Source organism: Chelon labrosus (genome assembly GCF_963514085.1).
Source record: "Chelon labrosus genome assembly, chromosome: 2".
NCBI classification, from domain to species: Eukaryota; Metazoa; Chordata; class Actinopteri; order Mugiliformes; family Mugilidae; genus Chelon; species Chelon labrosus.
This window is the reverse complement of record NC_140338.1, coordinates 13,438,908-13,463,145: the sequence shown is the minus strand read 5'-3', so window position 1 is coordinate 13,463,145 and position 24,238 is coordinate 13,438,908. Positions and strand designations below refer to the sequence as shown.

Sequence of the window (24,238 nt, the reverse complement as noted above, 5' to 3'; positions counted from 1 at the left end):
CATTGCAGTGCGTCACTGCCTCTTTGATGCTAAATTACGCACACCCGCAGGAAGCTCACGAGATTTATGCTCTTTCACTCCCTATCATCACTTTTGATTTATTTTTTAACTGCTCTTCTTTTTTATTTTATCCCGCCTCTTTCTTTAATGAAGGTTTTCAGCTCCAAGTTGTTGTTCTGATATTGCTCCTTTACACTAGAACCCTTCCTGCATTATTTTGCAGCCATCCTTCCTCCCTTCACGCCTATTTCCCTCTCTCTGCCACATGGTGTTTCTCATTTGCTAAACGAGGAATCCAATCAAGTTCGATTAAACTTCTGGACTCTCTTTGGAGGATCCTTACGGGGTGCCTGTAGCTGCCACAGTTTTGCATGCGCACACATATTAACGCTGTCTGCCAGTTTGAATATTTCCCCCTTGTTTAAGTTGAAGAAGATTAATTTAATAATCCCAGTTTAAACAACTACCAGCAGAAGATAAGAGGATGATGGGGAATAAGGGTTGGAAGATCGGCAGTGGGGAACGAGGGATCCAGACGAGATGAAATGATAGAGATTTCCCCAGAGAAATAGGATGTTAGACATGCTGACAGAGAGAAAAGGAAGAGCGCAGATCACGCAACCGTATGCCATTTTGCTTTCTCTTCTATTTCCACCATCGTGTCTGTCATTCCAGGAAGAGGAAGACCATCTGCACGGTTCCCCCATCACTTTTCCCCTTCTGCCTATCCACTCCCTCCTCCGACCCTTTTTCTTTTCCCTCCCTTGTCATACCAGTGCTCCGGTCATCCTGATTTGTCGGTCTGCTCCCCTCAGACACACGGCCCAAGCTAATAGGTTGGGTTCACTTCGCCCTCCACTTATTATCTGCAGCCGTTGCCGCCATTAAGGCTGCCCTGATGGTAACTAGTCCTTGCCTGCTTCCCACTCTGGAGAGCTAATGGACACTCTTCTTTTGCGCTCCCTACTTCTGCCGCAGCCTGTCCATCGTCCCTCGGCCTCTCCAAGTCTTCACCCACTCCTGCTGCCCATCTTCACTTCACTGAAACCAGACCTTTCAAGTGATAACAAGATGCTGCTCCCTGTACAAGAGAACTAAGGACAAAACTGTCATATGTGAATATATATCTATATATATATATATATATATACGTGTGTGTGTTAAGGAGAAATATGAAGAAACTTGAGAGTGATGGAGACTTTCACTATTACTTCTTATCCTTCTTATTCTTTTGTGTCGCTTCACTTATATTCCCCATTAATGACTCAACCTCTACCCCGAGTTGAATCATCAGCGAGTAAAGGTGTCAAGTCGGTTGAGTGTGTGTGTGCGCGCGTGCCACTCTGTGTGTGTGTGTGTCTTATCACTTGCCTGTCTTCCTGTACCCACTTGTCTTATTACACATCCGTGTGACAGTGGGATATCACTTTTCAGCGCTTTCTCTCCGATTAAAAAAAAAAGAGAAGAGAGAGAGAGAGAGAATGTGAAGGAGGAATAAAGAGCAGAGAGTCAATTACCACCTTTTCCTCCTTCCCTTCAAAGGGGAGATCAAAGCTGCGTCTCGCCTCCCTCTGCCTTCCCTCCTCTTCCCCGCGCTTCCCCCTACTTTCCACCCCAACCCCTCCACCAACCTCTATCAGAACTAGTCAGTTAATTTGTTCTCCCTACTCCTCCCTTACTGGGAATCTACATATTCATCAGTAACACAGTCCGTGCACGGGAAACCCAGCCATGTTCACAGAAATGCACACATAGCCATAATAATAATAATAAGGTATGGGCTTCACGTAGGCTGTAAAACATGTTCCTGATGGCCTATTTTAATGTTTATGTACTATTTTTCTGAGCAAATATTGTACTTTTCAAAAATTACAGTGTGTCCTTTTCTTCTAAGAGACCATTCGGGCTATAAATCATACTCACACTCCCATAATCATAATCTTGCACACACAACACTATACTCTCCCACATACCTTTTAGGCCATAAATCATTCGTCACATACTCACAGCACTGTTCTCTATTCTGAACACTATCATTGTAACTCACACACACACACTGCCTTATTATCTTCAGCTTGTCATATGGCACCTAATAATTATATTGTATATAAGACATACAGTCTTCATGTGTCTAAAATATGTGTGTAATAAGACAAATCATTCATTTAGAGTAAGTAGAAAGAAGTATGGAGCTCAAAAATCATTTTCATCTCATCTCAATTACATCTTCTGTAACACACTCCGTCTCATAGATAGCCATATATGATACTTAAAAATTCATCGACATGATTTATTTAAAGTGCACTAGGTGGATACTGTACAACTGGATTCATCTTTTCTGTCAGATATGATTTGATCACTCTTTTTGCTCAGCCAAAACTAATGGCTTCTATGCTGACACTGTTCACGCCCAGGATGAGCAACCATCCTGGGGGATCCAATCTCAGGTGGACAGCTCGAATAAAGGTGTGAACAGACCCAAAACTCATAGAGGACTCATAGATAGCAGATCACTCAGACTACAGAGTTGATCTGTTTATAAATTACCCCACAGAGAGATCTGATATTTAAATTTTAAAAATATTTTCATTTAAGCTCTAGCAGCTGTGTCAGGCTGCATCCTGCTGGGGATGCTCTGCTGCCATCAAGGAGTGTCATTGCTATGGGGTGGGGGTGCATGTCTTACCCATCCACACGAATGCAAGGTCCAAGGGTTTCCCGGGAGAATGTTGAAGTGTCACAAGATGGTCAATGTTATTTGCTTCTCCTGTCAGTGGTCATAATGTTGTGGCAAGATGGTAAGATAACATTTCTGACAAGCCAGAAATCCACCTTGTAGTCCTACAGCCACTCACTTTAAAATCTCTGTTTATAATTACAAAATTTGGTTTTAAAACTATGTGAAAGGTGCTCTCGCTCCACCCAGTGTTTGGTGAAATAAAACAGTTGATGCTTTGATGGTGCAGTTGTATATGTCTGTTAAATTGTTCATCACTGTGTGCAGTATGGGGCGGTGTGGTTGTGCATGTGTAAAGGAGAATACTGTAGCTGTGTGTGTGTGTGTAGGAGACAGCTGTGATGTATGTTTGAGATTATGCTGCTGTGTGCTAGTTTGATTTATGAGCTAACCTGCCTCTCGTATTTTCTCTCTGTGTTGCAGATCCAGAGTCAGAGTTTGTGGCTCCAACAATTGTGATTGGACCTAAGAACATGACAGTGATAGCAGGGAAGGAGGCTACACTGGAGTGCATTGCTAATGCCAGGTAAATTTCTTTTATGTACTTCCAAGCAAACACGCACACACACACACACACACGGTCACACACACAAGGTTGAACAATGCCTTTCTTATTAGACCACACTGTTTTCTTCCAATTAGAGGACGCCACATAAACTCATAGCTCAGCAAGTCTCCCCCACTGCTATCAGACACACACACACAAACACACACACACTCAAGTTTCCATCACTTAAGAGGGTATTATCTATTTCCTGGCTACTTAACCTAACAGTAAGATAACTAACATAACTACCACTCTCCTCACTCAAACCCTCATTCAAGCCAAATCTTCATACTGCTATTATGAGGACTTTGTTTTATGTCCCCAAAAGACAGGTCCCAAGACAATGTGAATGCGTATACTAATTTATGTCTCACAAAGTGGGTAATACAGGCACACACACGCAGAGTATGCAATTACACCTAAGGTGGTGCAGTCTAATCAGACTTTTTTTTAGAGCAACAGTAAATTCAAGAGTTGCTAGAAGCATTTGTTATCAGTTTCTGCTCGTCCCTTCGACACACACTGTCCAACTGTGTCTGGTTGTGCACACAAATGCGCACATTATTTTAATGCAATATTTGCTTTGAACACAGCCTGTGTTGTGTCCGTCTATTACCTCTAAGTAAACTAAATAAAGACTCAAGACTCAGTCATAGGGGTGGTATGAGTAGAGAATAGTTATAATTCACTAACTATAATATCTAGTTCTATGGAGTTAGTAAAAGCATTTTAGTCAGCATACCAATAAGGTGAAGAGTATCAGTACTTTAAGCTTGTGTTATATGAGCTCGGAGGCATGTTTTATTGTGAGTCAAATATTGATTAAAAAGTCCAGGGTGATGAGTCTGACTTGTCTGGACTCAACAGGCTCTATTTATGTTTGTTCGAGGTTTTTATTGGATTGTGTTATTTAGCCTGGGCTATTTGGACTGCTTGGCTTTAAAGAGAGTCCCGTTAAATGTTTGTCACCGGCACACGGACGGGCTTCACTTGTCAAGGTGTGGGGAAAACAAGTGACTGTAATAGAAAACTGGAACATGCCTGTGTTAGGTTAAAAAGAAAAACAGCAGAAGTCATCTCTGTCATGCTATTCATTAGAAGTGTGGTCAGACCATGCATTTTAATTTAGTCTTTTTAACCTGTTTCACATGTGCAGATGAATTAGCTCAGGATTGCATTCATCATCAGTGACTTTTATTAGCCAGCACAGTCCTGGTAGAGAGCTGCAATTACTAGAAAATTGATTGTAAACACGAGTAAGTGAAAATTAAAATTGTAACATGTTAGACATATCGTATTGTCTTTACCTCTAGGTGTATTAGTGTGTTCACTCATGCTTACTAAACTGACCTGACTTAAAGTCTGCCTGGCAGAAACAAAATAATCTATAATGTGTCAGAAAATAGTTCTACCAGCTCGTCTTCACTTCCTCCATATGTCTTAATATTACGGTTATTTATTACCGCCATCAATATCGCCAACACACTAACTGGTAATGGAATAAAAAAAAATGATGATAATAAATCAGAAACAGTGCTATGTTAATGATCTCTAATCTAATGTATTCTGGAGATGACACCAATGACATTAGCTTGTATTATAAGCGTGACTTTCTTATGGGTTGTTTTCATGTCATTCCACCACTTTAATTTCTGCGCTTGTTGTTTGTGTTTGTGACACATGCTGCATTGTTTTTCTAACTTAAACCCAAATGAAAATAGAATAGCAAAGGTAATAGACACCTACAGCGTCTTTTCCTGTTGCGTGAATTGAGCCTGTTTTAATTATGTTTTGCAATGCAGTTTTATTCAAGAGTATTTATATTTTCATAGCCAACATTGAACTGTGACTTTCAATCAGTCTTTGATAAACTGAATCTGGACCACAGTTCCAGCTGCTGATTATAAAACGATTGTTGCCCTACAGTAGTAAGTGCTGGTAAATGTTGAATGAAATGTGCTAAAATCTGAGCTGCCGTCATGAATAGATACAGCGCCGTATTAATACTGTCTTACGCAAACACACACACTTGCGTGCACACAAAAGACTTGTGTTTTGATGTTGTTTATCCAAAACAAAATTTCATTTTACACAAAAACCCATTTCCTTTCCCAACAGTTAGAGTAACAGACTAGCGCTCCTTCATGCTGAGTAGAGCTGACTGCTCTGATATACAGACTGTCATCATTCATTTCCTGCCTCATTGACAAATAAACTGATGGATTTAATATGTTGTAATTGCCTTCTGTCACCCTTTTCCTTTTTTTCCTCCAATTCTCTTCACTCCTCTCCTCTCCTCTACTCTCCTCTCCTCTCAGACCAGTGGATGGCCTTGTGGTGTCATGGAAACGTGATGGGCGTCAGCTGGCTACTGGGCGTCGGCTCGTTTTTCCTGCCCCTACCTCTTCTGACACCGGGTTATATGTTTGTGAAGCATCGCTTAGCAACAGCACTGCCAAACCTGTGGAGGCAAGGGCACACCTCACCGTAATGGGTAAGAAGAAAAAGGTCGCTCTGTCTCTCACACACAGTCTTGTTTCCATCATTTCAGAGGAAATGACATTGGCTGACATTAATTACCTGGTGCTTTAACTTTGTCTAGTACTAAACTAACCCTGACCTTGACTTAAGTCTGAACTCAGACCTTACACCTGTTCACACAGTCACATTGTGGGGATTGCCAAATAGCTCTCCTTTTTTAAATTATTAAAATGTATGTTTTCAGTTTTGGTTTATGTCCTCACAACATGAGTAATACAAACACACACACTCCCCAACATAGCTGTCTGTGATTGTCCTGGGAAGGTCCTGTAACTCTCCCAACATGTGATTAATTTATGTTTTACCCTCACTCTTGTCTTGTCCTGTACATTTTTAGCTCCGGGCACTTTTTCCATTCTGTTTATCCCTCCATTTATTCTTACTTTTCTCCTGGAACTGTGACTGTGAACACCCCGGGCAATGGTTGTCAACTACAGGAGTACTCAAGCTGAATCTGTTGTCCACACCAAAAAAAAAAAATAAAAAATTGTCCATTGTAGTCATGAACATCTGTTGCATTCATGCATGCGCGCTCATCCTGTGCGCTCGCAAACAAATAAATGCACGCGTGTGCTTCGTTCTCGCACGCAATCACAAAATGGCGCCACAGACACATGTATGCCTGTTTGCCCGCAAGCTAAATTAGTTTTGTTCCCTGGAGTTGCCAATCAATAATAGAACACTCAAAGCGCACAAACAAGAGCCCTGGCGTCACAATCCGCTCCTGTCCTCGATGTGTGTGCCGCGTAAATAGGAACCAGTACACACACTCAGCCAGGGAGCATGTGATTGATGAAGCGAAACTTTTCTCCCCCAGTTCGTCAGCGTCTTTTTGATCTGCTGTGATTGTTGGAGCGAGGGAGCACCTAAGCAGAGAGAGCGAACTACCCACGCTTGCAGAATACTTACTAGTCAGAAAAGACCTGCCTGAATATTTATACCTCGCTCATTCTCTTTCTGTGCCCCCCCACGCTATCTACCGCCAATCTTTGTACCCTCCTCGCCACCTTTTTTTCAGTCTTCCCTCTACAATCTCCCTCCACATTATCTTCCTTCATTAGGCCAGCAGGGCTGTTAAGGCCTGCCTGGCAGGGACAAAGTCTGCATGCATTCATACTATATGTATCAGAGGAGTAGAGACTTATGAATACACTGGTACTGATCCACTTTTTCTGCTATGGGCTCAGCAGACCTTGATGCAATGATGATGCAGTGATTCCTAAACAGAATAGTGTATGTGTCAGTGTCAAAGAAGGAGACAGCCTCAAAGGTATTCATTATTCAATTCCATTTCTTTTCTGCCCCGATCCACTAATCAGAATATGTATGATACTGCATCCTTGTGTTGTATACTGTACGGACGACTAGTGGTGCAAACAACGATATATCTGTTGTTGTTCTCCGCCTTTGTTTTGCATGCGGAGAGCAGAGAATCCGCAAAAGCTCAAAGCCCTAAACCCAAGCACCAAAACACTCGGAAATATGTTTTGTTGTGTTTCGGCATCTGGGTTCTTGCTCTTACCTGATTGAAGGGGATTAATGCATCGGTGTTATCAGCGTCACGCCACATGGCTGTTATTCATCTTCTCTCTTCCCGCCCTCTCCGCACTGCGCGCTTCCCTCGTTCTCTTGTCAAAAGTCGTGCCAAATATCACCGAGCACCATAAAGATAGGTGATAAACAAATGTGTCGGTTAACAAGTTACCAGGAAGCAGTGCAGAACGAGTAGAATCGACATAAGGAGTCTAGTGTGTGGCCATATGTAGACACATGCAGCTTGATCGAACTTTTTTCGTTTTTTTTCCATCTCAATTTACCCCTGCGGTGTGTGAAGCAACAAAAATAGCAAAAGAAATAACAGCCTTAAAATGAGTCAAAAATGTTATTGTTTGTATCTTACTACAACTATGGAGCCCTTGAAAAAAAACAACAACAGAGAAACGAAACCTCCATCAAAATGTTTTCCCCTCATTCAGTAAGTGTATATCTTTGCAGCAGCAAGAATACACATTTGTTATTTAGTTCATACGCTGGACATTTCATTTTCCTCAAAGTCATTTTTCAGTGAACAGGTGACACTACTGTGTGGAGCCACTTTTCTGGGGATGCCAGACTGAAAATGAATTAGACATCCTCTCTCCCCTCTTTCTAGGCTTGCTGCATCAATATCTCTCACTAAATATTAACAAATGGAGCATGCAGCAGTCGGTGTATTTCGCATAATACGTGACATTACAGTAATTCACCACAAGGCACATATTCACATTCAAATCACGGAGGGTTTTTTTTCACAGCAGCTGCTGTCAGCAGTTAGAGCAACATTGGTGAAGATGTTTAGAAGGAGCTGTTATTGGCAGTGAAATGGAAAAGTTTAAAAAAAGAACTGTGTTTTTCAGTGTGTGAAAGTCATTGCTCGAGGCATATAGACAAAAATCTTACCTTGCAATCTTGCTCAAGATACTCAAGGCCAAGGGGCGGGGGGGGTCTTCGTTAAAGAATAAGTACTTGTTTAAAGCATAACATTTTCAGGCCTGTCGAAGTGTTGATGTTCTGATTATTATTTTATCCGAATATCGATACAGAATATGTTTTATATTTAAGTGTTTCCAACATTGTTCTCTGCAGAACCACCCTCTCTGACTGTTCAGCCCAAAAGGAAGATCGTCGCTGATCTGGACAGGAATGTGGATATCCCCTGCCTGGCTACAGGTACACTGTCTATCTGTGCATGTGTGTTAACATACTGTATGTACATTTAAGAGCTCTGTAAGCTTGAAGTAAGCTTACACTTGTTTGAAAAGCTGTCAGATTGTGTTTTCCCTCAATGTAAAAAAAAAAAGATTTTGTGCTTGGCGGTGGAAGTGTTGAATTTTGCTTTTATAGATACAGAAACAGAAACTCACTCAGCAAATAAATCATGATGCTCTTTAAGCATCTGACTGAAGATTTTTTTAGATTTTAGATTCAACTTCATTGTCGCTGCATATAGTACAGACATACCCAAAGAAAAGCAGCTGGGCGTCTAAACAGAAGCACAAATAGTAAAAAGTGCAAAATTTAACCCAATAATAGTGAACTATTGCATTAAGTAAGTATTTTACATTATAGTAATATTACTATATAGATTGGTCTATGCAGTATGGACAGTTAGTATACCCATACACATGCAGAGAAATACATTTATACATACATAGAAATATAAATACACACACGTATACTCATAAATTTCTGAAGACTCCAGTGAAGACACACAGACAGCAGATCAGTGTAGAGCACTGAGAAGATTAGAGTGGCTTGACCAAAACAAAACGTTCAGGTGTGATTTATGTGGTGATGGACGGAAGATTAACAGCAACGTAGTCAGAGGTGTCATCTGAGCGCCACGGAGGACTGTTCAATTGCATGGAGAGGTATTATTTTCTCTGTATCAGTTGAATCACCTCATAATGAAGTCCAGAATTAAGTCTGACTCTGCCAGGCTGTGAGAACATTGCAACGTTCCTCACATCCAAATGATTCTTTTCCCGATCACATGGAAATTTATATAAAACTATATTTGGATGGAAACCGGAACGAGAGAAAACGCTGACTTAAGTACAGTACACATACAGGACTCAGTAGCAGAAATAAAACATAATATGGATTTAAAAGGGAGCAGGGGCCTCATGTACAAAGACTTGCGTGGATTTCCTACTGAAACGTGGCGCACGCTCAGATCCAGAGGCACATTCCCTTTGTACGTCCCAATCAACGTGGAATTGAGTGAGTGGGAGAGTGTGTGTGAGGCCACCTCGCCACTGTGTTGGTTAAGTGCATTTGCGCATCACATATGATCTGTACATTGATCGAATGAAAATGTTTCCTGTTGACATATACAAATTCATCATGTGATGGCGCTTTTATAGCAATGTGTGTGCAGTCGATAGCTCCGATTGCATTCGGAAAACCGGCTCTCGCTGCAAATTGCGCTTTAATGTTGACCTGTTCAGATGCGTTGTATGGGAATTTGATAAACCTGGCTGACGTGCGGATAATTCCGTCCCATCGGCGCAGTCCCGATCGGTCAGACTAATTGTTTTCACATTTATTCATTATGACAGTTTCCCAGCATCACCTCTAAGTGTCGTCAAAGGATCAACGGCTGTAGAAGCCAGCGTACGCCATGCACGCACATGTTCACGGTCATTTTAATCTAGATACATCTGAACTTTTCCGTGAACAAGAACGTTTTTGTGCGCGCGCACCCTTCGTACATGAGGCCCCAGGTCATGTTCCACACAGTTCACAGAGTTGTACTGCCATCTTTCTGCATACCTGCTCAGGGCAGACTAACCAAACACTGACTCTGCGAGGGCCTTTAGCATTTTTACTCTGAACTGTCGACCATTATAGGTTCTCTGACATGCCTGGAAAGGGAGGGGTGTAATTCAACAGCTGCTAAGTTTAAAGCAAGCTGATGTTTGTAGTCTGCTTGTGTTTGCCCCCAGATGAGTCGTAGAACGCGTGTCTCAGTCACTTTGATACAGGTGTTGCTACTGTTCAGGTACTATTGGCTGGCACTATTCAGTATAGGTTCTTTAGTCTGAAGGCTCTATGGACAATGACATTGTGCTTTTGGCGGCACATTGATATGACCAAGGATGAAAATTGCACTTGTTCATGACTCTTGTCTTTAAATGGATTACATGAAAACACTTATATGATCAGGGCTGGACACAGCTCTAAAAACTGGAACATGCTCCCCTCTCTCTCTCCCTCTCACGCACACACTGAGTGAGTTTATGTTCCTCCTCAGTAATCTGATACAGTGGCAGTGTAATTAAATAGCCAAGGCCTGAGGGTAGGGAGAGAGGGATGGAGGCTGAGAGGAGGAATGAGGGAAGGGAGAAAAGACAGAGCGCAGAGTGACAGAGTGAGTGAGACAAGGAGGGGGTGAAAAATACTTCACGCATGTCTGTGAAAGCTTGACACCAACAGATTGAGGAGAAAGTGTGGAATTCATCTCTCTCTCTCTCAAGCGACCTCTCTCTCGCTCGTGCACACACGCAGACACTCACGGTGTGAAGGGTTGAGACACAGTAATTGCATGAGCCCCCTGCCTGTCATATACGGCATGTCCGTCAGACAGGTGGGTGCTGATACTGTAGATATTCGGTGTGCTCCTCTTGCCCACATCTTTTATTCACCATGTTTTCTAGCCCCTTCTGCCACCCTTACCCTGCCACCCACACCCTCCAATCAATATATTATTAGCAGTCATTATTCCAACATGCATATTTATAAAGAGAGATTGGATAGCAGAGAAGAAAGATAGGCAAAAAAAAAAGAGTGCTGTGGCTGTTTTAGTGGGAGTTGGGGCAGTTGGCTCAGCGGTGAGGTCAGCTGGCTTGTTATTAACGAAACTGAAAATTTTGTCCTTCTGTGTGTTGGGTTTCCATGTACGCGCACACATGTAGGCGTGCCCCAGCCCAGGATAGAGTGGTATAAGGACGCAGTGCCTCTTTCCAAATTGGCCAACCCCCGCTACAAGGTCGCCGCAGCAACCGGGCTGACGGTGCGCAGGGTTCAGCCGGGAGATGGAGGAATATTCCAGTGCTTCGCTCGCAATGCTGCCGGAGAGACTCAAGCGCACACGCAGCTGCTTGTCTCGAGTGAGTTTGTCTGACACACGAGAACACAGAAGCTTGAATACACACACCTACGTCATCCCTACTTGTGCTTTCAAGTCCTGCTGATTCTGGCTGGTTACTCTCTCTCTCTCTTTCTCTCTCTCACTGCTGTCTTTCCTTTCCTGTTTACACTTATTTGACTAATCTTCGTACTTATTTGTCCGAGTCACTTTCTTTTACTGGCCAAGTATGATGTAATCATTTAGGGATGCCACTAACAGTGATGTCTGTTATCATTTAGTTTCCTAAAGCCTAAGGTGACATTGTTCATTTTCTTCAGGAACCAAGAGAACTTAGCTGTTGGTAGACTTTTGATAAGCCAATCACGGCATCATCTAAAGCAAAGTTCCTTTATTCAATCTGTATCAGTTCATCACTGATGAGTTGTACTTCAGAAAGTGATACTGAGCCTCTGATTATAATTAAAACTCATAATAGAGCCTTAACTCTACCACCATCCACATTTATGCTCACACACACACAACACTATGTAGAGAATAAAGCCTCCATTGACCAGAGAGGAAGTGTCTGTGTTTACATCGACTCTGTTATCTATTCTTCGTCCATTCTCATTTTTCCTCTTTGCCACTGTGTTTTTCTCGCTCCTCTCTCCATCCTCTTAGTCGCCATCTCTCAGTCTTTTTTCCTCTCCCTTCGTTTCAGGCATGGCTCCCACATTTACATCCCCGCTGTCTGACCAAACAGTAACTGAAGGCAACACAGCTTTGTTTACCTGTCAGACGAGCGGAGCTCCAAAACCTGCCATTACCTGGAGGAAAGGTACCAGACGCCACACTCTGTAAAAACCCTCTGAGCATACCCACAAAGATGGACACACTGACAGGACATGTTTGTAATTAAAATGCGCTTAATGACTTAATTACCATCCTTCACCTCAAGGCCAATTTAATATTTTCTGTTTGCAGGGTCGCAAGTCTTAGCCAGCGGCTCTGTCCAGGTTCCCAGGTTCACACTGCTGCAGTCAGGTGGTCTGCAGATCCAACCAGTCAGCTTCCAGGATTCAGGAGAATACACCTGCATCGCTTCCAACTCAGAGGGAACCATTAACGTCACCGCTGCTCTCACCGTCTGGAGTAAGACTTATATACACACACACACACACACACACACACACACACACACACACACACAAACAAAAACACATTAAACTACTCAATATACATTTGCTAGTGAGACTAAAACAGACATGGAACACTAATTCATCCATAGCTGTCCAATCGCATTCGCTCAGGCTAGTAAACAGCCGTGTGATTGGTTATCGATGAAAGTGGCTGATGCAGTGGTGAACTTATCGATTATATGTACTGTATATACACCATATATGTATCTAATACTGTTCGGTTAGATCGACCACGGTCATGCAAAGGATTGCCATCATGTCCAGAGCTGGTTAGGGACAGATGCCCTCTCCTCACCACATTTTTCTTTACCAGTGCACCTTTTCTCTATCTAAAGCCCTATTTGCATGGGATTAGTTCTACCTTGGGACATCAATTTAGAAATGACACCCCTATGTCTGTGTTTTACTCATATTTAAAATCCACCGTTATGATGTCTGCTACTTTGTTCTACACTCCACTACATGTCAGAGTTAATATCATGAATGTCATACCTCTACACTTTGTGACAGCTTTAGTTACTTTCCAAATTTGGATTCATAAAAAAATTATATATATTTTCAAAAATAAAACATGTGATGAGACTGTTTTGGTTTGTATTTAAATCAGCCCCACTTTTACTGATGTGATGAACACATCAATGCTAGACTTAATAAAATCTAACACATCAGTATCTGCTGCCACACTGTGTCACCAATCTCATTAAAAAACAACCGAGCTGAGAGAGAGTGTGGTCTCAGCTCGGCTGCAGTGTGAACACACGTTACCCACGGACCAATACGACTTCTATTAATAATCTTTTAATTATATAACCCTGCAGTTTATCTGATGCAGAATAGGTTGTTGTGTGCCCCTGGAGCATGTCTTCTCCTTCTGAGGTGACTGTCAGCAGCAGTGGGCATCCTTTACATATAGATGCTGGATCAAAGTGAACATGTTGTTCATAGAAAACTGGTGGCATGTTGCGCTTGTGTGTTGGATAGCTTTAGTTTTCCTGAGCAACAGACATTTCAATGTACAAATGTTGAACACACTCTCTCCCTTTCTCGGATACTTTTCAGGTCGCACAGCTATTTCTGTGCCTCCCACGGACCTGCGTGTTATCAAAGGAACCACTGCGGTTCTGGAGTGTAACGCTACACATGACTCCAGGATCAATATCAGGTAACTCAGTCTGTCTGTTTATTAAAGGCATACCTAATTTTAAAACATCAAATGTCATTCTCCATTTAAATTGCTAATACCTCTCGTGCCGCAGCTTCAAGTGGGATCGAGGCGGCATGCCAGTTTTTCCCACCAGCGGAGGCCGAGTGTCTGTGCGCCAGGGGTCCCTCACTATTGGCCAGACGTGGTCAGGTGACATCGGGGACTACACCTGCACCGTGACATCGCAAGCTGGAAATGATTCCCGCTCTGCACGCCTCGAAGTCATGTGAGTTGAAAGTCTCCCCATTCCTTGTTTTCCTCGAATACATTTTGTGCTGCTTCCACAGACGAGCCGCTTGCTGTAGCTTTGAATTTAACACAACGACCAGGAAGTGAAATTAATCTTCTCATTGTCTCTTGGGATGAAAACAAATACATCTATTTTTCAAAAGAATTTATTTCTTTATCAAGTTCGAAAACTATTTCACATATATTTTACTTTACTCTACATCTTCAGATAGTATGCTGCTGACCTTTGAGTTGTCATGGTAGTTCTCCCTGTATATTTGTGTATAAGTAATTTTTCTGGGGGCATAAACAGTTTTCTTCATTGTGATTAGACATGACAGCAAGTTTGATGTAGTGGTGCTTCTTGAGAAAAAAAAACATCCGTATCAAACAGCCTAGTTCCTTCAAATTGCGGATATGCCTGAAAGGGAGGATGCCTTATGATACGGCATTCCAAAAAAAAACTGACTGTGCAAAATATAATTCAGGAGAAGCAACAGATGGGCAATTCGGTACATTGCCCAGCATAAAGAACAAATTATCTTCAGTCTGTTTAAGCAGTTGTCTAATAAAATAATTGCTCATTTCTTGTAATAGCCATGTTCATTTCGGGGCCAGAACCTCTAAACAAAACACAGCTCTCATGCCATTAAAACTGTGAAGTGTGAGAACATGAATACTCAGTGTCTAGTTATTATTAGATACTGTATTTAAAGCGTATTCCACACTCCGACCCACACAGCCTCATTACAGCCTCTGAGAGAGAACAGGTAGTGGCCTTTATATGTTAATGGGTGCTTTTATAATATATTTAAAAAAAGGCACTTATGATATATTAATATAATTGCAGGGCAGGAGAGAGAATGAACATGAGTCCACATCCTTCTGCATTATCGAGAGACGAGAGGTTACATGTGTCAAACTCAGGGGGAAGGATCAGATCTGTGTTTATGTCTAGAAAATAAACACGTGGTGAGCGAGGGGAAATCTGTGTGTGTGTGTGTGTCTATATGTGAGAGAGTGTACTGCATGTAGGTGTGTGCGGGTGTGTGTATCCATGAACGTGACTGACATTCTCGTTAGCTCAGTATCAGTGGGTCATAGAGGCTAACAGACGCTGGCGGCTGAGGAGACAGACTAATTACCAACAGGTTATTGGTTCATCTCCCACGTGTTTGGGTGTGTGCGTATGTGTGTGTGTGTGTAGAGGGGCTAGTTGCTCCAACATTTTTTAAGCTTATCCATTAATTAATATGATCGTGTCAGCTCAGAAAAGAAAACATCATTCTCATTTCCCCTTGTTCCCCCTACGCCTCATTCACCGCCGTCCTTCCTTCTTCTTGGTGTGCTGCTCACACCCCTCATTACATCTCATTCTTCATTCATCTCGCTTTCTCTTGAATCTTTTAATATTCGCTTGAATGTTAAGATGTAAAACTGTGCACAACACAGTACAGAAAGCATGAATAGCGCCTAACCCTTCGTCGGCTGATGCAATTAATAAGAGCTTGCAGGCTGTCGGAGGACAGCGCATTCATACATCCATGATTGCATTAAATACTTAATTAATCTTTTGAATATGAGTTGCAGTTTGTCAGGGCACAAGGGACCAGCTTTTTTTTTATCATGGTTTCAGTGTAAATATGTTTATTGTTCTTTTATATTGTCTGTTTATATCTTCACTTCTGTTATTTCTGCTAGCACCTGTAGCCATCACAACAGAAACTGATCTGCCTTACTTTGCCTATCGTACTTCAAGCAAACAGTTTTTAAGTAGAATTATGATACACTAAAGTGGGTATAATCAAATGTCTGGACTCTCTTTATTGCTTTCATGAATATATCTGTATTATTTTGTTTGCTTATTACATGGCAGGGATGCACAAAGCTCCACAGGGGACGGGCAAATGTCTGGAAAATTTCTTTTTAATAGATGTGGGGAGATATATTTCCGGCGATGCAGAGCACGTACTGAATGAAAATATGCAAACCACAGCCATATTTAAAAGATATCACCCTCCGGAACTGATCCTGGACCAGACCCAAGAACTAACCTGAGTGTCAGAGCCAACATTATTCCTCCTCCATATTTAATAGAATAACAAACCACGAGGAACAAAAAAAGCAACAACTAAAGTGTGTAGCGCATCTCAAACTTCACAAATCCAGGACAACATTTCACTTGTTTATTTGTCTCACATCACAAAACGCTCTCGGGCGATTCGCCACAGAGCCTTCCTCAGAGCCTTAAAAGGTATACAGGTTAAATTCAGTGATATATATACAACAACAGAGTCACGAGACTGTCCCAGAGAGGAATGTTTTTTGATAAACTCTCTCACTGATTGGTCCCCTAATAACTCTATATAATCCTCAGCCGTGTATTAAATCTGCCCTTGTATATATAACAGAATTGATCCTGCATACCTCTAGAGCTCTGAGCCGAACTGCATAAACGTTTTTGCGGTTTGAAATGTGAGTCTTTTATCTTGTAATTGGGAAGTTGATATAGCGCTCCACAGTAGATCTGGAGCACAACCTCTTTTTGTAACACATAGGAACCAAATATCTGCCTAATAGACGCTCCCTGCATATCGTCACAGACATGTTTACATCAGATATTCAAATGTAAAATACATAAATGTTGTTTGGATGTAAACATTAAAAGACATTTAATATGGTGGTTGAACAGTGCATGGATGGATAGCGTTCCTATATCTTGATGATAATTTTGAGGCTACAAAAATTGGTTAGCTACCTTAGCTTAGCAGAAAAACTAAACAAAGTTAAAAAAAATAAATCACATCTAAAGCTTAGTATTTAAGCTTTTATATCTCATTTACTTAACTGTACCGTGTAAAAACTGCAAGTTGTGGGTTTATGGATTTGCAGGGTTATTTGCCAACTAGAACGCTGTTTCTTCAACCAAGAAATAGTCCAGACATATTATCATGTAGTAATTATTGTAATTCAGAGGGTTTGAGCATCCATGTCATATTTTTACAGTAGAGCCTGAAAATCAAAAAAGCCTGCACGCCTGATGCTGTATCAGCCAGAATCCATCTTTAATGTGTGTAATTTTGTGTGATAAAATGATTTAACTCTACATATATATATTTACTAATATGTATTTTTTCAATGCATAGTATTTCCACTAGTGACTTGTCACTGAGTGCGCTATAGCGGTGCTGGTAGGTCCGGGTTAGCTATTACTATGTTACTAGTCTTTGTTTAGCTAAATGATTCACAGACCTGAATAGGTGAATTTCTCCTGCTGTTGAATGACACGTCTAATAACCAAACACATATAAGTGAACTTTAGAGAATATCTGATGTTACGTGTCTTTGTTTTTTTCCAGTGAGCTGCCACATTCTCCTCGCTCCCTGACGGCTCGTCTCAACGATTCAGACTCCCGCTCCGTCCTCCTGTCCTGGCTGCGCCCCTTTGATGGGAACTCCCCTCTTCTGTACTACCTGCTGGAGCTCTCTGAGAACAGTATGTGTGTGTGTGTGTTTATGCGTGTGTGCGCGCGCGCGCGTCCGTCCCTGGGCGTACTTTATATTTCCTCGGCGGCAAACAGCTGTTCACTTGCTGTCGAGCAGGCTCTGACATCCACTCATTTACAAGAGACAGGCATATGGAGAATGATGTTTCTGCGTAAATGTACATGCAGGTTCCCTATAAATAAACTCTTATTTGCCTACCTCCACCACCCTATCTCTCTCTCTCTCTTTCTCTCGCTCTCTCTCTCTCTCTCTCTTTCTCTGTTTCTCCCTCACTCCACCACAGATGTTGTAACAGCAGGCTGGCTCTCTGTCAAATGAGAAAAAGCAGAGAGAGCGAGCGAGAGAAAGGGAGTGGAAAGAGGGACAGAGGAATAGAATGACAGGGGAAACAGATTGGATGGAGATGGCCGCTCACTCCTGCTGTAAGCTAAGGGAATGGCGTGGCGAGCGTCGCAAGCACAGCCATGCACTTGGAACATCACTGCAGGAGCTGGAATGATGAAGGAGTCTTAATCTTTGCTCTGATAACTTTTAGAGAAACATTATGAACGTGACTTGAAGTCACGATTTAACAACTACTGTTGAGAAATGCTCCAAAATATGATAGAAAAAAAGTATTATCACGGGAGAGAAGAGAGAAAATGTGGCAAGGGAGAATAACAGAGGGCGATAAAGAGAAAGATGAGGAATGCAGAGAGCCTAAACGTCTGGTCGATTTCAGTGAAGGATGAATCCAGACAGTGAGGAATGGATTAGAGCTTTGTGCACACTGATTACCCACTCTGTGCATGTGATATATTATATTTTTTTGGATTGTATTTTAGAGAGAATGGGCCACAATAAATACAGTGTATTTTTATGTCACACACTCAAATACGCTGGGCTCGCTTCTATCCTCCTCTCAGATACACATACGGCTGGTGTGATAATAGGGATAATAGTGCATCTGTGTGTGGTATCTTCAGCAGGAAGACTGAAAGATAAGCTGGCAACACGCTGGCAACAATATACAGCAGCATCTGTGGTTCTTTATTAATCCTCCTCTTCCCTCCAAACGTTCTTCCTTCTAGCATCCTATGCTGCTCCTTTCTTTTATAATTCTCTCTTAACCCCCTTCCCTTTACCTCGCCTCTTTCCGTTTGATTTATAGGTCCTGAGTGTCCCTGTGTCTCTGTTTGTCCTGCCTCAGCCAGATATTATCGCCCCCTAATCTTTGTGTCTTACGTCTAGACTCTCCATGGAAGGTCTACCTGTCAGAGGTTGATCCTGCGGTGACTGAGGTATCAGTGGGCGGGCTCACACCTGCCAGGACGTACCAGTTCAGGCTCTGCGCTGTCAATCAAGTGGGCAGGGGTCAGTACAGCGCTGAGACACAGAGGTAAGCTGACAGCAAATTATCCACGTTCACGGACACATTGCGGGCATTTACTCACATCTGAAGCACACACTGCAAGCTTTATTAAATACACACTCCACGGTACTTCTTCTGATGCCAAACCACTATTTCACTGATGTTTTCAAAAAAAAAAAAGAAGCGTGAAACCATTTTTTATTTATTATTTTTTTTATGTAGAACGTGGCTTGATTTGTGTGAAATAGAGTTTTTTTTTCTTTTATTTCACTCTTCCATCTCTGTGTAATAGACTTGGTCACAGTGCCTTACACAAACTGGGAATGAATAAAATGGAACCTGCTGCAGTCAGAGGCAAAGAGTGTGCACACCCTCAGTCTAGTTTGTGTATTTAAGTGTTTGTTTATGTGTGTTTTACCATGAGCATAGGGTAGGAACATGGGACTCGTGATGGGGATGAAAGAGGGACGGATTGTAACAAGGCGAGGATAAAGAGAGCATCCCTTTTTGTTTAGAATCCATTTTCTTTGCAATGAGCAATTTATATTCATCACATCCATGCCGTGGATGTCTGTGTGTGCATACGCGTGTGCATTCCCCTGCCGGTCTCTTTCTATTGCACATAGTGAACTAAATAGTAAAAATGATGAAATTAACTGATCTGCGCGCCTGTGTGTGCAAAAGGGCGGAGTGAATTTGCCTGAAAAGCAAATAAATTGCTGTACAGATGTTTTATGTTTGTGCATGCGTGTGTGTGTGTGTGTTTGCATGTTTATCCCAAGAGAAAACACTAATGGGGGTAATTACGATGCCTTAGCACTGATGGAACTGCACGGAGTGAAAGAGGGTTGGAGGAGGTGTGGCAGGCCTCTTAACAATTTTGCCCCTGAGTGCACACATACACCATATCCCTGACACTCACACATGATTCAACAGATGTGGCGGTGCATTATGAAGTAGACTCACACATACAACACATGAATATGACTGAAGAGACTGATCATAGGCTGATGCCAGTTGTAGTGTAGCCAATTGGACACAGCAACAACGCTAGCTGTGAATGCTGTCCTCTCACACTCACACACTTTGATTACTGTCCTCTATCACTTTACTTCTCTACATTCTGCTCCTCTTCTGTTATCTGTTCTTGTTTTTCTGAGCAGAATCCTCTCTGTTGTCCTTTTTTTTTTTCCCAGACTCTTCTTCACTAATCCTTATTTTCTGCTTGTCATTACTTTTCTCCTCCATGCTCCTCTCGTCTTCCTCCTCTCCTGCATTCACCAGTGTTTGTGTCCAGCAGCCATTCTGCCACACAGTGCAGTGTTGGTTGTTAGAGGCCCTATAGAATAGATTGGATTGATCCTCCTTAAATGGGAGACTGGCAGACAGACAAGTCATCACTGGTCAGTGTATCAGAGCAGATGGATATGTCTCTTCTTCAGCGTTCATCTCGCACGTAACCGCACACACACACACACACACACACACACTTACTTTCCTGTTGGCCGGCTGGATGTTTTCCTGGATAAGACGTGCACAAGAGCAGATGCCAAGGCGCGTGCCGCACATGACACACAGGGAGAGTGGAGCAGGGAATAAACGTGATGCAGAAGCTCTGAGCGCCAGATGAGAAGGATGACAAAACGCTGTAATGTGGGCAGAGTGAGGGAATGGGACAGAAGCAGAATCTTGTAATACTGATGACGAGAAGCCCGTATTAAAGTTTGAACTTCCAGCTGCTTCTACACCCTTCTGTTGTGTTCTCATCCTGATTCGGATCTTTATCACATCAATTCATACATCTTTTTCTTGTTTCTTGCGAGAGTGCACTGTACAGTAGAGACGTGGAGCCGTGTGAGAGATGGACACCAACTAAAAGTGCATGAATGAATGCGACGAAAGCTTAAAAACTTTTAAATTCAAACTCTAAATGAAATCTCTCACTTGTACAATCTGTCGCGTTGCTCACACACAGACTTACTCATGCGTGACCCGCACTCACACCATTACCATCTTTAAAGAGGAAGCATTAGCAGAGGGAAGAGATATTATGCGTACATTTCTTGGAACTCCAGGCTTCATCAGCACTTTAAAGCATCTGTCTCAATTCTTTTTTTTTTGTCCTGATTTCCAGCTGTTCAGTCGGAACAAAAACACATAAAACTTTACCTCTGGATATGTGATTGAATGCTCTTCTAATGTGCCTCTGTTTTTCTTTCGCACACATACACAAGACGCATGTCATAAAAAAAAAAAAAAAAAAAAAAAATCTTTAGGAGATTTATGAGGAGATTAAGATTTAAAGGAGATTTATCATCACACATTGAACACCCAGAGTATAAATACTGTATCTGTATTAAACTGTATAGTTTATGCTATAACAGAAACACTGAATGGCTTTCCTAAACGTTTCTTTGCTAGCAACATTCACAGGGAAAATGTAACAGGAAGTAAAATAAAAGCACAGTCTTTTCTGATGATGATATTTTGTGCTGTATCTATATATGCCACTACTGAATCGTTAGAGCATCCTTTAAACAAACTACATAAGGGGAATCTGTTCACTATTTCCAGCACCACAGAGAAACATTTTTTACAAGCTGTAAAACTGTTTCTGTGAGCATTTTTATACAGAAGCTGCCCAACACACAACACAACAAGCAAAAGCCATGTAAGTCAAAATACCCCAAGACAGAGAAAAACTCAATCACGTCTAATGAACTCTTCCTCACAGAATACGTCAGTCTGATGTCAGTCTCATAATGACATTAAAAATGCTGTTATTTGGAAACAGTAGAGGACGTTCAGACCTCTACCATGAACTCCCACCAACTCAAACCCCAGTAAACGAAATATTGTAATAATGACGACGTTCGTCAGGTTTTCCACTATTCATTGGAGTTATTTAATTAACCTACAACATAAGAGGTTGGCCTTTATTTCCATGGAGCTGAATAAATGAGCATCGCTGCTGTGCGCTCCAAATGATCTTACTATTGTGACAGTTAATTAGATGTTAAAATGAAACCAAAAGGACCAAAAGAGGCTAAAAGCAGATAATGATCAGTTATTGACAATTATAGACGGAGATGGTGTTTCATACATTCATTGCTTTCTTTATCCAAAACACCTTTACTTCAGCTGTATTTATAATGCGTATCCCTGCCTTCCTTTTTATTAATGTTATTCACTTTAAAGTGCCTTTATTCATGTTATATGCAGATTTTAGATTGTGAATTAAATACGACTGACTTTTAAAAATGAAACAAAATCTTACATTTCCCCTTAAACTAAATTTTGCAACTAAAACTATTTTGACACACCGACCAGCCATAACATTATGACCTAATATTGTGTAGGTCTCCCTTGTGCCTCCAAAACAGTTGTGACTCATCAGAGAATGGACATGGGACTTCTGAGGGTGTCCTGTGGTGTCTGGCAATAGGATGTTGTTAGTGGGGGGCCTTTGGGTCCTATGGGTTGAGGTGAGGGGCTTCTGTGGATCAGGCTTGTTCCTGTGAATCCTGCAGATACATGATCAATTTGGGATGTAGTGAATCTGGAGGCCAGGTCAACACCTTATGCTGTTAATTGTGTTTTTTCAGTTGTTCCTAAAGCATTTTTGTGTGTGTGCCTGTGTCAGGCTGCATCCTGCTGGGGATGACTGCTGCCATCAAGGAGTGTCATTGCTATGGGGTGGGGGTACCTGGTCTGGCCTAGGTGGGTGCTACATGTCTAAGTAACATGCACACGAATGCCAGGTTCAAAAGTTTCCCAGCAGAACATTGTATTGCCACAAGATGGTCAATGTTATTTACTTCTCCTGTCAGTGGTTTTAATGTTGTGACTGATCAGTGTGAGTCCATGAGTCATGATGTGTTGCTTTACTTGGGCTTACAAAAGGGGCGGCTTTGGCTCAGTAGGTAGGGTGGGTTGTCCATGAACCTGCGGATTGATTGCTGGTACTTGAACAACTTGCTCATTCACACTCTAGCTTGTGTGAATGAGTGAGAAGATGTGTCACTGTGCACTTTGAGTACAAATATAAAGAAAGGTGCCAAATACGAGACCATTTACCATTTAATTTGAAAGAGTAATTAATGATAAAGTCATGAGCAATGAATGAGGCATTATTAGTTTGTTTCACTTAGTGGCTGTCAGTAAGGAGAAACTGCTCCTGTAGAAAGTCAGTTTTCACATCAGAGATACTTATGAAATGATGATTCATTAATACTCAGTCTCCTCTGTTCTCTGATAACTTGCTTGATAATGTTTCATTAGCTATTAAATAGTTTTTGACCTGGTACTCACATTTTTCTGTACCTAATTGTACTGTAACTTTCAATGACATCTATCAGTTACTGTGTGAAAGTAGCATTAATTAGCTACAACTTAAATTATGTTTTACATAAAAAAATGTACTCATAAACTGTAATGTTTTCTTTGGTATGGGCAGTTATGAAAAAACTTTGATAATAACTATTTTATTGAAGTAAAAAGCACATTTAGTAACAAATGTGTGCTGAAGCTGGCTTTGATTCATTGTGAGGGAATGCTTTAAGTATCCCTGTTTCCCCGACGGAGGCTCTTTAGTGTGTCACCCTTCTCCATTCGTGCATCTTTTATCCTGCGGCACAACATTTAAAGGAGACAAGAATTAAAGTGTCAAACAAGACAAAAATAAGCTCATGTGTTCTGCTGGCTGTACCCAGTCACTTCAAACCTGCTTATTTCCCTCTTTGTCTTTCTCATTGCATTCCTGCTGCCCTCTGTTCACTCTGTTCAGTTTTACTCCTGCTAGATCTAAATTTTCCTGTTGTGTGTGTGAATAGGGGCAGACTTAACATCCCAGTAACACAATTACATTTGAGAGTCGGTGCGGACGTGGATTTAGAGAGAAAGCCAGCAGGCATTTAACTGTGGCGAATGACACAGATAGAAACTTTGCCTAATTCCTACACCACAGGGACTCACAAAACACAGCACACGCACACTTTTACTCACACACTAGAAAAGATGTGCATTTCCTGTCGAAAACGCCCCCTTTTACTTAATAGCAAGGGACAGAGAAAGTGTGTCACCCAAGTTTTAGCCTGTGTTTGTTCTGTTTGATGGCAATATTTTATAATCATATGGGTGGATGTGTAGTTTTGCGTGAGGGGGCTGGTTGGGGTTTATACTGTAAAGTAAATCTCCTGCATGAAGTCGATGTCCTCATCCTGAACCCACTGTATGAAATATTTACTCATAAATGGTTGGGAGGGAATTAAGGCAATTCACAAGGAGGGAAATCTGCTATTGAGTTTAAGTGTA

General features: G+C 41.7%; 1 protein-coding gene across 1 annotated transcript in view; it reads left to right on the top strand.

Annotated features, from left to right (window-relative positions):
- LOC311496872 (protein sidekick-1-like) overlaps positions 1-24,238 on the top strand; it is a 127,878-nt gene that overhangs the window by 48,967 nt on the left and 54,673 nt on the right. Inside the window, exons 6-15 of the mRNA XM_084556889.1 lie at positions 3,161-3,263; positions 5,603-5,778; positions 8,451-8,534; positions 11,282-11,476; positions 12,158-12,274; positions 12,421-12,588; positions 13,695-13,797; positions 13,892-14,065; positions 17,427-17,563; positions 18,805-18,952. Of these exons, the coding sequence (XP_084413015.1) occupies positions 3,161-3,263; positions 5,603-5,778; positions 8,451-8,534; positions 11,282-11,476; positions 12,158-12,274; positions 12,421-12,588; positions 13,695-13,797; positions 13,892-14,065; positions 17,427-17,563; positions 18,805-18,952 (1,405 nt within the window). The remainder of the gene's footprint in view (positions 1-3,160; positions 3,264-5,602; positions 5,779-8,450; positions 8,535-11,281; positions 11,477-12,157; positions 12,275-12,420; positions 12,589-13,694; positions 13,798-13,891; positions 14,066-17,426; positions 17,564-18,804; positions 18,953-24,238) is intronic.